The sequence below is a fragment of the Lonchura striata genome, chromosome 1 (genome assembly GCF_050655825.1).
Source record: "Lonchura striata isolate lonStrDom1 chromosome 1, ASM5065582v1, whole genome shotgun sequence".
Classification (NCBI taxonomy): Eukaryota; Metazoa; Chordata; class Aves; order Passeriformes; family Estrildidae; genus Lonchura; species Lonchura striata.
The window spans coordinates 67,898,811-67,914,192 of NC_140703.1; the positions used below are offsets into that span (position 1 = coordinate 67,898,811).

The 15,382-nt window shown below is 34.7% G+C and overlaps 1 protein-coding gene across 17 annotated transcripts in view; it reads right to left on the reverse strand.

Annotated features, from left to right (window-relative positions):
• The window catches only part of NBEA (neurobeachin), a 450,877-nt gene that overhangs the window by 212,264 nt on the left and 223,231 nt on the right, over window positions 1-15,382 (reverse strand). For all 17 annotated transcript variants that reach the window (XM_085579109.1, XM_085579166.1, XM_085579149.1 and 14 more), the window contains 2 exons: window positions 7,098-7,206; window positions 2,914-3,080 (listed from right to left, as the gene is read on the reverse strand). In XM_085579109.1, the coding sequence (XP_085435235.1) occupies window positions 2,914-3,080; window positions 7,098-7,206 (276 nt within the window). The remainder of the gene's footprint in view (window positions 1-2,913; window positions 3,081-7,097; window positions 7,207-15,382) is intronic.

Below are 15,382 nucleotides of genomic sequence, written 5' to 3' on the forward strand. Positions count from 1 at the left end.
AACAAAAACATACAGGACAAGATAGGACAAGAAGACATGGCCTCAAGTTAGGAGAGGTTTTGATTGGCTATTGAGAAAAATTTAATCACCAAAAGGGTTGTGAAATATTCGAACAAATTACCCGGGAGGTGGTTGAGTCAACCATCCCTGGGTTTGTTTAAAAGACGTGGATATGGCATTTAGGGACATCATTAATTGGTGGATTTGCCAGTGTTAGGTTAATGACTGGATCCAGTGATGCTAGAGGTTCTTTTCTATTGAAATGATCCTATGATTCCATACATATCTGTACTTTATGCTGCACTGATAGCTGCCATTGTGCAGATAGAGAATTGAAGCTTTGAAGAATCACACTCATGTCTGCACAAATATTTTCCTATCTTATCCATTTCTTATCCATTTTGGATGCCAAAAGGCATTGCTATTATCCAAGTATTGTGCAGAAGTGATGGCCTATTTCTTACCCTGTCCCATCTGGGACAGAGAAGGATCTTCCCAAACTCACCATTTCAAAGAAGGGTGTCCAGCTCTCAAGTTGAACAGGAGACTAGCAGTGTGTCTGAAGAACTGGGAACACTTTTCCCATTGAAAATTTTAAAATCACTGCAGAAGTATAGAGGTCTAGTGTCGTAATGTGGTTTTTGTGTGTTTTTAAAGTAACACTGTATTCCAGTCAGGCTGTATCTCTCAAGGCACAGAGAAGCATGAGTTTTTATAAAGAGACTGCTAATGCTGTAACTTCTTGTCAGGAACTAAAAGCAGAGACTTGAGTCCTGTTGTGTTTTGTGCCAGCCAAGACAAGAGGTGTGCATGGTTTTTGAAGCCATCTTGACCTCCATCATATAAAAAGTATTGGAGTATCTATTTAACGACAGTTTTTGCATTATGTGGGTGAGAAGTTTTATAAGACCCCTCTTCATTGTTTTATGAGACCCCTCTCCATTTTCTGCCCTTAAAGCCTTTCAGACCTGCCCACTGAGTAATGTTGGTCCCTAACAAGGCTCAGAGGCTCTTCCACTGAGCATCAACCTCTCCCTGCTGCCATCCCAATGCTTCCTATTTGCAGCCCACTAGTCCCACAACAGAAGGTGCACTTGTGTGCTGGATCACAAAGCTAACCACAGCACACATGGCCAAACCTGCAGTGCAAGGTCACTTCCCAACTGGCTCCTGAAAATGGGGAACCCCACTTGGAGACCTTGTACTGTCACCATGTCCCCCTTCTCCAGGTTAAGCCACTGCCTGTGGCTAAAACACAACCAAGTCAAATGCTACACCTAGTACTGCAAGCACTGAAAGGGGAAAGCAGCTCTGCCAGTAACTGAGAAGCAGACAACACTGGACAAGTTGTGTTACAGGGACAAAAGAAAAATTTCTTTTGTTCCGTGCAAGAAATTTCCTAGGTTTGTCACAGGTGTCAAGCTACTTTATGGCCCATCAGAAACTATCATGGACTTGAGAAGAAAAAGCCACAGCAATGGACTGTTGCCATTTAGGAAGCCATCAATAATCCAGGAGACAAAAGTTATTTGGTCCTAAGAAGACACAGTCTCCCAGAAAAGGTAGTCACCAGGAACTTATTTACGTCTGCAAAGTGTCTGCAGCCATTCACAAAGCTGAGCAACAACATTATTCAAAAATTGTTATTCATTATTCAGTGGAGTTATTATTAAAAGGAGTGAAAATTGCAGTTATTTTCAGCATGTTCAAGTCTCCAGACACACAGCTTTAAGCCTTAACTAGAGATAACATGAGCATCCCTTATGGACTAAGCCTGTCTTGAATTAACCATATGACAATATCTACTTGTAATTTCTGTAATTTCCCTAATTTCCCTCAGAACGTCTCTGGTGGTAGATAACAGAATTTCTGTAAGACTGAATTTCCACAATTTATACCATCTTAAAAAATAAATACATTTCTATCATTCAGGAGAGAATGATTTCTTTAGAAGAAACAGGGATAATGAACATGAAAAATTTTGTTTTAAACATGGTATAACTGCAGGAACCAACTAGATAGAATCAGAAAAAGAGAGAACAGTGTATGTGCTATTTATTAAACCTTATTGTTGACATGTCAAATTTATTACTTGGCAACTTTTCTAATAGGCTTAAACCCTAACTATGTAGTCAACATATTTCGTCAAAATATATTTATCTAGAAAAATTTTTTGTATTATCCATCTATGTTTATTATCCAACTATGTTTTTCTTGAAAAGGTTTATCAGAACTAAAATGGAGCTTTCTGTTCTTCATTGCGTGATTCAGAACAGACAAATAGGAATTTAAATAGAAAACCAAGCTGTAAAATTTGGTTATCTAGGAGCAGGACTTCCTTGATTTCTTTTGTTTGAGTTGTTTCACTCTAAATAAATAATCAAGTATTTGTGGCTAGAATGCACAAAGAAGAGAGAGACTTGGTAGACTCAGACTCTACTTTCACAGACAGGGCGCTCACATGACAGACCCAGGTTCAAGACCTTGCTCTGAATGAAGGAAAGGAGCAATTTCAGCTCAAGTCTTCAACATGAGGGTCAGCACTTTAGCCACTGGCTATTTTTGTGATTCTGAGGAGCAAGGCTCTTCTCTTTGGCATGATGTAAGAAAACATTTGATTTCACTATCTTGAATAGAATGAACTTTTAAAACCAGTACTGAGCACAGCCCTGAATAAAACCTCGAATACTGAATCAGTTACATACAGAAGAAATTATACATTTTAGATATCTTAAATTAATTTTTAACAGGAATACCCACTCGATTGAGTTGCACTGTGTTCAGCTTTGCATATGCTATATTTAGGTACATTTAAACCCCTAATAAAATCATATTTCAGTTATACAATGCCTGTGTCTCTCACACTTTGCAAGTAATGTTTAAAGACACACACTTTCCATGTTTGAAGCTTACCTGTGAGAAACAGCTCCCCAGGCACCATGTTTATTTGTTAGTATGTTGAGTATCTTCTGTTTCAGCTGGTTGGCTGTGACATGATCTCGGTGCTTAGCAGCACTGATGAGGTGATCACACATCTTCTCCTCCTCTCTCCGGTCCGCAGCGTACTGAGCGCACTGTGACTGGGGATGAAAGAACATCCACTTCAATAACGACAGGCTACTTATGATCACCCTAAAATTATTATTTATTTAACTCTCTGATTATGAAAATAATTCTTTGAACTGTTTTTTAGAAGAACAGGACATGCCATTTGTCCTAGTTTCATCCAGGACAGGGTTAATTTTTTTACAGTAGCCTGGAGGCAAGAATATCCAAATCCTAGTGTTATTTGATACCATCTCATGTCACTTGACAGGGGCAGGAGTAAGGGAGACTCTTTGGTCTGGGAGAAAGTGTGGAAGGCTAAAAGGTCCAGTATTGTTTTACTTACTATGTAAACCATTTCTTATACCTTTTGTTATTAATATTGTTGCTGTTCTCTTTCTTATCTCATTGCTGTTTCCAGTAAATTGTTCTTAGCTCAACTTGTGATTTTCACCTCCTGTGTCTCCAGTTCTCAACACCACCATGGAAGGGGTGGGGAAGTGATCAGTGTCTGGTTTAGGAGAGTCTAGGTGAGAACACTGAGTTTTTCTGTAGTACTATTTCTAAATCATGACACCATTCAATTGAAATGTCCTACTACTATATAGTATCCATGAACAAGTACTCAGCGAGAACATGTAAAAATTGAAATACCAAGGGTAAAGATAACAGAATTGGAATTAAGAGCATTAAGCCACACATCTAGGTTTGGCCATATTTGTGGCCATGGAGATGCCTTAAAAGTTAGCCTTTCTTTTGTAAATGTTTCACATATTCACAGTTATAAAATACACCTCTAACATACATAGGATAATATACAAGAAAAAATTATGTACTGTTTTTGATTTTTAAATTATATGAACACCTACAATTAATTTTTTTATTGCTACAGATGCTAAACTAAAAAAATAATGACTATATTTTCCATCTCATACCACAACATGCAAAATTTTGATAACATACTACCAATTCTAAAAACATTAATGGTTAAAAATATCACTAATCTTTTAAACTGAAAACTCTAATATTTTCATCATGTATCCTTTGAGAGAAAACAACCTCAAAAATAAATGCTGTGGGGTTCTTGACATTCACGTGGGCTTGTTTCTAAACTGCTAGAATTATATAGTGTATTTTTGGTTTGATAAATCCTTTATGTATAAGAACAATATTTTTACATTTCTTTACTCAGAATCATGCTAAGTTCAAATTCAATTTCTCCTCCTTGTAAAAAATCTTTCAAAATGTCTAAAGAAAAGGAATGCAGCCAGACTAATCAAAATAAATCCACTAAAAGTATAATTTTCTAGGTATAAATTACAAAGGCTAGAATACTCTCAGAATAGGAAATTAAAAAAATACCTTTTATGACACATTTTTTGCACTTACAGATTTTGTGTATAATTTCATAACATTTAGCCAACATTCAATGCTGCAATAATGCTGAATAGAAACTAATTTTCTAGTATTCAAAAGGGCAATTGAAATTAACTTAACTTCATGCTTAATATTTTATTCTTAATATTACTGCACACTACCTTTTTAGTACAGATAACATTAGTATTCAGTATGATTCTAACAGTGGTCTTTCTATTGTGTTTACAGACAGCATTTCAAGTAATCTATCTAGGAAAGAACAATGATTACACTAATTCATAAAGGGTTAATTCATTTTCCAATTTATCTTCTTGTACAGGGAGGCACCAATTAGTACTATGATCTGCCTTAGTAATGAGGTTAATATTTCACCAGCTCATTGGACAGCAAAATTAAATTTTCATTTTTCTTCCTGAACAATTACAAAGGTTAACAAAATGAAAGTTAACTGTGAAATACCCATTCTGGGAGGAATTTTCCTGGCTGTGACTACAACTGGAGCCACAGAATAAAATTTAGATGCTTGTCTGTGGTCTATGCAGGAAACATAGTAACTTGGTGCAGCTTGGAACAAATAATTTCACCCATAATGATTCAAATAAAGTTTAAAGGGCAGAAATAAAATAGTCATGACCTTCTCTAAATGAGAGCACTGATTAACATGTACTAAACTCCAGAAGGTATACCTATACAGTTTATTAAAACAAAATGACAGATATACAATCATGTAGCAGAAAATTACCAGAAATCTTTGTTCCTACTGCTTTCAAGCAGGATGAATAATAAAATATTCAGTTATATTCCCAACATTATTAAAGACAATATATAAAGCATTCTTTCAGACTTTAACTATCACCTTATTTAAGTACTTGTGAATTTCACATTAAAACAGTCTACATTTTACAACTTTCTTTTATGATTTGCAGATTTAAACTTACTCGCTTAAAATGTGTACTTCAGTCTTTTCCTACAACAAATGTAATGAGAATTTTCATATATGAAAAATGTGTTGGTTTCTTTAGCAGACAATAAGACAGTCTTGAGGCTATTCCTTTAGGGAATTTAGTTAATATTCTAAATCCTATTTGCTAACAGAAGCTGGAAGTTAATTGAATATTCTCATTCTGTCTGGAGTTCTGACAGATCTTATACCTCAATGTATTCTTCAAAGAGCAGATAACTCAATCTTCCATTGTCATCTTAGGTTACTGTATGATGCTCTGATAGATATCAAATGTTATTTATTGTTGAGGCAATATGAAACTTCACTCTGAGATACACTTAATTGTAAATGCAATTTTATCTATGTTCAAAATATCCAGTATAAGCTGGGTAATAAAGTTGTTGCAATCCCATATGACAAGTGTCTGCTGTCTGCTCTGACAAAATGAAGTAAAGGTTATGTGTATTCAAAATGACAACAGATATCTCTGTGTCTCACAGTTCTCAGCTAGGTCAAGGAGCACAAAAACTAGTACATCAAAGTGCACATTTTAGAGAGCTGTTTCAAGGAGATAAAAACCTCATCAAAACTAAGATTCCTGCATCCTATTTCTAGCCACCAGGTGATTGTTGACATTTCCTGACGGATTAATAAATTGATATAGCTATTTATTATCATCAATACTAAATCTGTCAATCTCAATCCTAATGCTAGGTCATTTGAGCAGTAAAAGAAGTGAAAATACAGTACTGCATATATATACTTACATCTATACAAATGTATGCAAACATAAGGCAGGTTCAGAAATTATAAAAACCAGTGATGAAATGGAAAAAAAACCCATAAAAATGTAAAACCATATTTGATAAAGTTGTGTCAAAAATGAAGTATTAAATTTACCATTACTTTGCATGAATTTTTTTTTTTAATTAATAGGAACAAAATTAATCCTGTATAAACAATTAGAAACCTATTAAACTGAAGACATTTCAAAAACAGGGGATTTAACATTTGGATAGCCTTCAAGCAACATAATTTAAATTTTATACCATACCACTCATTGATGAAAAAGCAACTGAATGTTGACTCCTTTTCAGAATAAGAATAATAGACATTTAGAAGTTATGGGAGTCAGCTGCTCTGTTACATCTTCCAATACTCAGTCTGTTGATAATGATTCCTAACTACCAAAAAAGATATGCAGTATCATATTTCACTATATAAAAAAACAAGTATTCTAAAGTGCTCCGAAATTCAAAATATTTGAAGAAAATGACCTTAAAATATTAAATCTATTTAACAAAACATTTCTATTTTTTTTATGACATACCTTAAATCTATAAGTCATATGCTTCGCTTTTTTACTGAACTCATACATACTATTGTAAATAATCAACAAAAATAATTAATAAAGTGATTTGCATTACTTTTTTCAATAAATCAGAAAAGTTTTTTGTGCACCAATGGGTCTACCATATTAGATGAGACATTCTGATGAAGGCATTTCTTCAAGCTGTAAATGCTTTTATGAATTCCAGTGACAAAATGAGAAATTAAACCCATTCCGTGTGCTTGACATTTACCAAAGCTTTTAAGAAACAGTTTTTAAATGCCTTCAATGTAAATTTTTTCACTGGAAGAAAAAAATAAAGTCTTTATTGCAGGGAGTTACAGTCTAGGCGACAACTGAGTGAAAACAGAGAACCAGAAATGCACTAGCTCTCAGGCTTACCTCAAACTCAGCGTGCTTGTGGACATCTTCAGCTCTTTGTCGGTTTAAAATAAATTCTGCTTCATTTGCAACACGCACTATATGGTCTTTCATTGCATGACACAATAATCTGAAATAAAAAAAAATCAGAATTAGCCTTTTTATTTGATGTATTTCAAATAAACTATTTCAGCAGATTTACTTACAATGGAAAAATCAATGAAACTTCTGTAATTAAATTCTGCAATTAGTTGAAATGAAGTAATTTAATGTAAATTTTTCTGCACTGTGAAAGCGCAAAAAAATCACATTAAATGGAAAAAAAAATGTTTCCATTTATTATTGAAGGCAAAAGTTCTTTATGGAAGAATATATTTTGAGTATATTTTTAACAACAGTCTCAATATGAATACTGCACTGTCACTTAAAAAAAAATCTAGAAAATTGATTAAACTTTTATTTGTACCATTAAAAACATTAAATAGAGGTATTCCAGTTTCAGTCTTAAAAAGTAATTACTGAAGATTTAAAATTGAAAAGTAATATCAATATCTCATATAGTTCTTCAATCACTACTGTGAAAAGTAATCATTTTTCCATGTTTTCAAGGTATCAGAAACAGACAATCTTACTCAAAAAGGAGGGAAAAATAGATTAAAAGTGGATTGAGACTGAGGATGGCAGGCAGTCACATTAAGACTTTTCTAAAGACCACAAAATACAATGAAGTGCATAACAAAATTGCATAAACAACAGTTTAAAAACACTCATGTGTTTTTGGGCAGCAAGAATGGAACCAACTGCTTTCTTGTCGCTACAGGCCATATCTTGGATTGGCCATTATATTAAAAATTACTCTGCTCTTATCAGCAGGGAGTAAATCTCTCTCAGGATGCAATGATCTGACAGGTCTGTTCAGCATCAGGAAGAACTGCCTATTTTTCTGTGAAAGTGGAACATAGTCTGGGATTTTCCTTCTTACAGCATCTTGGAAAGAATTTCAGAGTTTCTTATATTAAGGCTGTGACATTTCTAGAAAATTCAACCCTAAGCTGGTGTTTGGTGTTAGAAGCACCACAAGTAAAATTCATTATTATTAGATATAAAAGTCATCATTACTAGACCTGTAAGACAGAAAGACCTGTAATACTAGACCTGTAAGACAGAAAGACCTGAACTCTTCCTGCCTCCTTTGTTCTACTGTCTGTGAAGAAAGGAAATCACTAACCCTGAGCTAATATTTAATATGTGTATATGGCAGGGGAAACCATAAATGTTGGGGCCTTTGTTTTAGACATGAAGAAAAAAAAAATAGATCAAGGTTTTATAGTGGATATTCATGTTTTTAATAACCCTTTTTATTATATCTAATCCTTTGCTATTTTAAAGCAAAAAGTTTTTTGCAAATTATAAGCTGAAAGGCCAAAGTTGCCTACAGTGCAGTCTTCAAAATTTAGCCTCATTTTTTTATCTACCCTTCTGGAAGATATGTTTCAGAATTTTATTACTGTTAAGTGTTCATATTTTTATGGTTAAGATGTAAGTGTAGGACTGTCCTCAGATATGGATTAGGAATGAACATTAGTGGATGTCAGGAGGATGGGGACAGATCTTTCCTTGTGCCCAGCAACAAGACAAGGGGCAGTGGGCAAAAAGTGGATCACAGGAAGTGATCCAGAGAGGTTGTGGAGTCTCCTGTCCTGGAGAAATTCAAAAGCTGTCTGGATACAATCCTGTGCAACCTGGGATATCTCAGTATTATTTCAACTGTGTCTTGCCAGCTACTTTATGCACAATCACATTTCTATCACTGATTGGGACTTCAAGAAAAAAGATTAAAAACTGTATGAACATTAACAAATTAGGGTTATCACAAAAGAGAGGACACATCCTCTTAGATGTGTATCATTGATTAAATTGTATGGTATCAACGTGTGGTAATAAGAGACATGCTGTGATTCATTTACCTTAGATGCTTGTATGCACCTAAGGTAGAACTTCAAAGACTAAGTGAACAATGTTTTTCCATCTAGAAGACCATTAATAATCATGCTAGTCCTAAAATCACTTGACAGAATGACGGACTTTGAAAAGTCACCCTGGATTTTCACCCTTCTTTGAAAAAAAGAAGGGTGAAAATCCAGGCCATCATTTAAAAATCTTGTGTTTTTAAAGAAAGATGCCTTGACCCGGATGTTTTGATTTGCAAGTGCAAGAATACAGGGCTGAAAACAGAAGCGTAATAAATTAAAGCAGCTAAATTTGTCATCACTGAGAGGCAGCAACTACAAGGTTGCAGAAGCTATGTCCAACAAAGGTTTTTGCAAAGGTACATGCTTCTGTGCTTCTTCTGCTTGTCAAAGGAAACTTAGCATTTAAACTTTAAAAACTCTATTAAAAATAATATCTGGTATTGGTTTTTAGTTTTAACTGAAAGCTACTATGTATTCTCAAGCTACATTCCTACTAAATAAAAGATGGTCAAACTCTTTACTGAATTAAAGCAGAGCCAGCTAACCCAGAATCTCAGATCTATATGGACACAGCACTACACAGTGTACTGAGGTTTATACCTGATGAACAAGCATGATAATGTTGTCATCCTTTGAATACTAACCAATTTATCTATATCCTGAATAATTCAATGCACAGCATAAGTTTATTAGAAAAAAAAAAAAGAATCCTCCAAAAGTTCCAAAAAAACTTTTTGGCTTGAGAAAAAAATGCCTACAACTTCTTTATGGTTCTCAAAGGAAGTAAAACAAAATTAGTCAGAATGAATCCCAAATCAGGAGAAATCTTACTCTCATTAGTATGAAGGACTTCCAGTACATTAAAAAAAATAATATCTCCCTTCCCACACTAAGAGTAAGAGAAAAGAACAAGGGTCTCTAGGTCAGCAAATTCACTCCTTCATTACAACAGGCAACTACATAATTTAAAATCTTTCATAAACTGCCTTTAGCTTATGAAAGGCTTTTTTATTAAATCTAATTCTTGAAATGTGTTTTCATTATATGAAAATGTGATTGAGTTACTTGCCTCCCACAAAATTTTGGAAGGTTCTCTGAAGCTTAGAACCCTTTTCCTCTCCAATCCAAATGTATTCTTCAGCAGTCTTTGCTGTCTCATTTTACACAAACCTTGCCCTTAGGTTTATACAATTCTTCCTTTTTATGATCTCCTGGTAGTCTATGTGTTCCTATTCCTAAGTAAACCAGATGTCTGATTTTTCTTGGATGGCAAAACAGTAGGTAAGAGGAGTTTTACTAATATCATAATTAGATTTTACCTTTTCTGCAAGTGCATATCCAAAACTGTCAGCAGTATTCTAGACAAATTCTGTTGCTATTTACATAGTAACATTAATGCTGCATTACTTCAATGGAAATACCCTTTCTGATGCAATTCTAGAATTGTTTTCCCCAATTCTGGGATTTTGCACAAGAAAATTTCAGTGACAGATTGGTCTTTTACCTCAGATATTTCCAAAAGATGCATATATTTTCAAGAATATGAACACTATGTACTGTTACATTATAAAAATATTTATATAGTACATTACACTGTATAGCATTTATATTAATGCAGTGAAACCCACCCAGTATATCCTGATTGATATTTCTGTTATCTGCCCAATCAGGTTTCTCATCCACAGTTTTTTACAGAGCATTCTATTTTTTGGGGAAAAGTCTATTATCTCTATCTTCCCCTGATCATCATCCAGACCTGAGTGACCAATCCCACTGAGAAGCACCTGGAGGCACAAGAATTAATGTATAATTACTATACAAAGGGGTGATTTAAAATTTGAGACCTTTCTAATTTTTGCTGTCCTTTAGAAAAAAACCCTTTAGTGAGATCTCCTTATCATGGTGACTGAGTTATACCCACAGTTCTCATTCACATTTTTAAATCCTCATCCTGTCTTAGCAAGCACCACCCTCGACAGACTTAGTAGCTACCTTAAAGTTGAGACAGTAAGGAATCAGGCCTTCTGGTCATATTTATAAATTTCTACATATGTAGTACTTCCAAAGGACTAAGGAGTTTTATGAGAAGTTTCACCACAGCCCTGCTGTACTTTTTATTCTCATTTCCTTCAATTAATGATTTACCAAAAAAAAAAAAAAAAAAAAGCCTTGAGTAAAAAAAGTAAAAAATTGACCTTGAAAAATGTTTGACTTTACCCTGTATGACCATTTCTTTAGTTGCACCATTGAAACTTCTACCACTATTGAAGATAACTGTGCTTGCCAGATTGGCTGATCTCAGCCAAGAACTGATAACCAGCAAAAAATCTTAACTCCTCTTTGTGTGGCAATCCTTACTGCATAAGGTGGAAATCAAACATGACCTAACTTTACATTTCTCTTCACCCAGACAAGCTTGACTTATATTAATGCCCACAAATTTATAAACCACAGTTAAAGTTCCTTTACTAGGAAAGAGGTTTGACTTGGTTTTAGACCGGATCAAAAGAATTTCAGTAAGGAATTAATCAACAAAGAGAGTCTGAAATCACTTGTGCCTCAAATCCTTGTACAGGAAAATGAGCTTTCTGTTCAGACAACGGTGGAATTTTCAGCTCAAGATATGGGTGAAAAACTAATTAAAATAAGTTGATACTTCATAATAAGACTGTCAAGGCTTAAGTATCTGTAGGAATAAATGGTGGAGTGCATTAAGCCTAAAAATGGAAAAATCTCAGACTTTTGAGCAAGACCAGACTGAGGCAAGTTTCATAAATATGATTTATTTGTAAATAATGTTTGGGAGTAGATAAGAAGTTATTTTAAATCCATGTATCTAGCTTTCCAGAATTCTGTCCTCAGCAAAGTTACTTTAGAATTCCAGAATGCTTACAGGTTAAAGGAAGTTGTGAACAAGTATGTGTAACCAATCAGAAGCCCCTGTTTTACAGATAATGGAGTTTAAGAAGGCTGGATTGTGGAATACCACGTTTCATGAAGTCATTCAGATAAACAGCCAGTGCCAGGAAGAACTTTTTTAGAGTTTTGGAAAGAGAGATGGTGATAAGACTACACACAAACTGTATTAGAAACCTGTAAAAAATATAAGATGCTTGCAGCACATCTAACTGTGGATTAAAGGGTTATTTGTACACCTATTAGAACTGAAGGATGAAAATTCTTGTCGCACTCACTATCCTAAGCTGGGCTTTGCTATCCTGCAGTCATTTGTTCCTAGTAATAATCTCACACAGAGAGAAAGTGCTCATAGCTTTTATGCTGCTAGGCAAAAGGATTGAGCTTACATTACTCAGCCTTTTCTTTATTTTAAACAAACTAAAAAACCCAGATCATTCCCAAACAGCAATTTTCAAAAAAGTTTATGAAATGAACATTTGTTATAATTTATCTAAGGTCTTGCTTCCTCTATTCATTCCTGAAGTTCTGCCAACTCACATGTCCAGGGAAACAGATGTTTCTCTGACTTACTTTCATCATATGCCCATAGCTCTATTAAAAAAACAAAAACAAAACAAACAAAACCAAAACACACAGCACAGTGTGGAAATGTGCCATGTTTTCATCAAACAGTTCTTTTGACAATTATTATTTTTAATAGCACCCATAAGGAATGAAACCTATCATTGCTCCTGGTATCTGTAATAGGATAGTTCATAAACTAGTCTAAGTTGAGGAATTTGAAGTTCCACAAGATGCAGTACTGCTATGAATCTTTGAAAGTAAATGCCTATAAACTTTGCAAAGTAATGTCTAGTACAGAGGCTTCATTTCTTGCAAGACAGCAATGATGAAGAATACCCTAGATAAAAGTTTGAAATTATAGCATGCAAACACTGGCTATTCAATTACAACATAAGCACACTGACAAGACAAATTTCATAGAGAGTAACTATAATTGTTTCAGAGATGTCTCAGAAGCTGTAACTGATTCAATAAAACTCAGAGATGACTATAAAGAATCTGTTCCACTCCCATAAAGACTTGTTATTTTGCAGAAGAATTTTCTAAATCAAGAGGAATCTGTCTCTTTGTAATAGTGACTACCCAGTAAACATGCATGACCAGCAGTTACAACTCAGATGGCCTTTATCTCGGGATTAGGCCTTTATCTCAGCCTCTACTTTCAGAAATGATCTGATCAGGCAATGCTAGAAGGGGAAAGGATACCTCAAAACTTCTAATAGAGCTAAGAACTGTAGGTGTACTGACCCCACAAGTACACAGATGGTTACCATAACAATGCACACTTTCTCTAACACAAAGTATTTGTCTGGAGCTAGGACAAGGACAGCTATAGTAAGGAATATGAGATTATGAATAACCACATCTAAACAAGGGACACAAGTTCACTCTTTATCTGGAGTAGAAATATGACATTCAATGCCCACTTTTACAGAAGTATCTATGACAGGGATCCTCTGCTAAAGGAAGATGATATCTAGGATAAATTTCCATAAAACAGCCACAGTTAATCAAGGATTCCTCCAGTCAAAAGTTACACTTAGTGAAGATGACAATAAAGCAGAAGAATTTGGTTATATCTGTCAAAGGCAGAATAATCAAACACTTTTGCTTTTATTTATGATTTATACGTTGCTGCTTCCCCAGTGTTAATTTCTGTCTATATTTGCATATATTGGATTTTACACATCACACCATAATCCTTTGCATGTGGTAGCTCTGAACTCCATATAGTCTGATGACCCAATATATTTCTTTCTTGGATGATTTAGGTCAGGTCCCCATTCTGTCCAGTAATCAAGATCATGGACAAAAGAGAAACAAGGAACAGCAACCATTTTGGACCCTAAATCAGTTCTTTGAGAGCTATTAAGAGACCCAACTGCAAATGCACATCATAAATCAAATATGGAAAGTGGCACTATAGATATGCCTTTTAACACATGCCTGAACATTTAAGTATTGCAGACATTGAAAAATGGCTGTGAACTAATTTACCACAAACCAAACATATCAGAATTTTCAAACAGCAACAGAGAATGTCCAAAAGAAAATTTGATGTAGTTACCCCCGCAATCCCAGTTGAGGTAACAAGGAAAAAATATGTCTTTATGAGCCTCCTTCCAGGAGTGAATCAGTAATTCATCAAAATTTAAAGAAACACTGATTTCCAGATTGTTTAAACATCCTGTTAGTTTTTTTCAAAATATTTAAACAAAACAAGGTTTAAAAGAAAATGGCTTCTTGTGAATTTTAGGTATGCTCAGAGGTCCATGTAGGTGGATATGCTAAAATATGTATTTTCATGGCTAAAGGCAGAAAGCACACTTAGGTACAGAGATGGAATTACAGGAGCAAAGTTTACCATTTTAAATATGAGATTAAATTTATATTAGAATTAGACTACTTCCCTTTAAAATAAAGAAATGTAAAAATAAAGGAAATTATTTAAATGAAAGGAAAAAGATAATCTCTTTAAAGGGGTGAGTGTTGAGAAAGCTTAATGGGGGAAGGAAATAGATTATGAGGATAGTAATTCAGCTCTGAAAGATGAACAGATCATGACCTATAAAGTCCATCTCTTAAGCAGGATAGACCCCTAAGATATCCTGCTTGTCAAAAACATTAAGATAAGGTACAACCAATTAACCACAAACTTTGGACCCTGTTTAAGTAGTAAGTCTTTTATCTATTTAGTTGTCCATCACTTCAGAATGTAGAGTTCTAACTGCATGAATATTGTGGGTACATGAATATCGTGGGACCTTTCCAGTGTCAAGATAAATTATGTTCATTGTTTCTCTTGTGACCACAAATCTGGCTGTTTTATCTTTTATATCACAGAAAGCAAGCAGGTTCACCATGGATGGTTTCGCTTTGGTAAATCCATGTTGAATTGTTCTCAATTAGCTTCTCTTTCAAGCCAGAAAGTGTTTCAAAGGGACTTGCTGCACGGTCTTCCCAAGGGCCAGAAGAAAAAATGACAAGCTTTTCCCTGGGTTTTGAGGAATGTTTTAAAGATGGGTGTAATGTATGCCTTTCTCCAGGCACCTGTAACCTGCCCAAATTTCCTTGACTTCTTGGATCAGTGATCAGCCTCGCAAAGACTTTCATAACCACCAGATGTACCCTATAAGGTATCATGGGTTTGTATGGGACAAGTTGCCCCAAGGAACTCTTGACTCAAACCTTATCCACTCTTGGTAGATGTCCTCCTTGAACCCTTTCACTAAAGACAGAGCCTTGATAAAATTTAATTAAGATGGAGGCAAATAAGCCATTGAGCATCTCAGTGATATCTGTGACTAAATCATCCACCCCATTCAACAACAAGACATTTCCCTTGCTCAC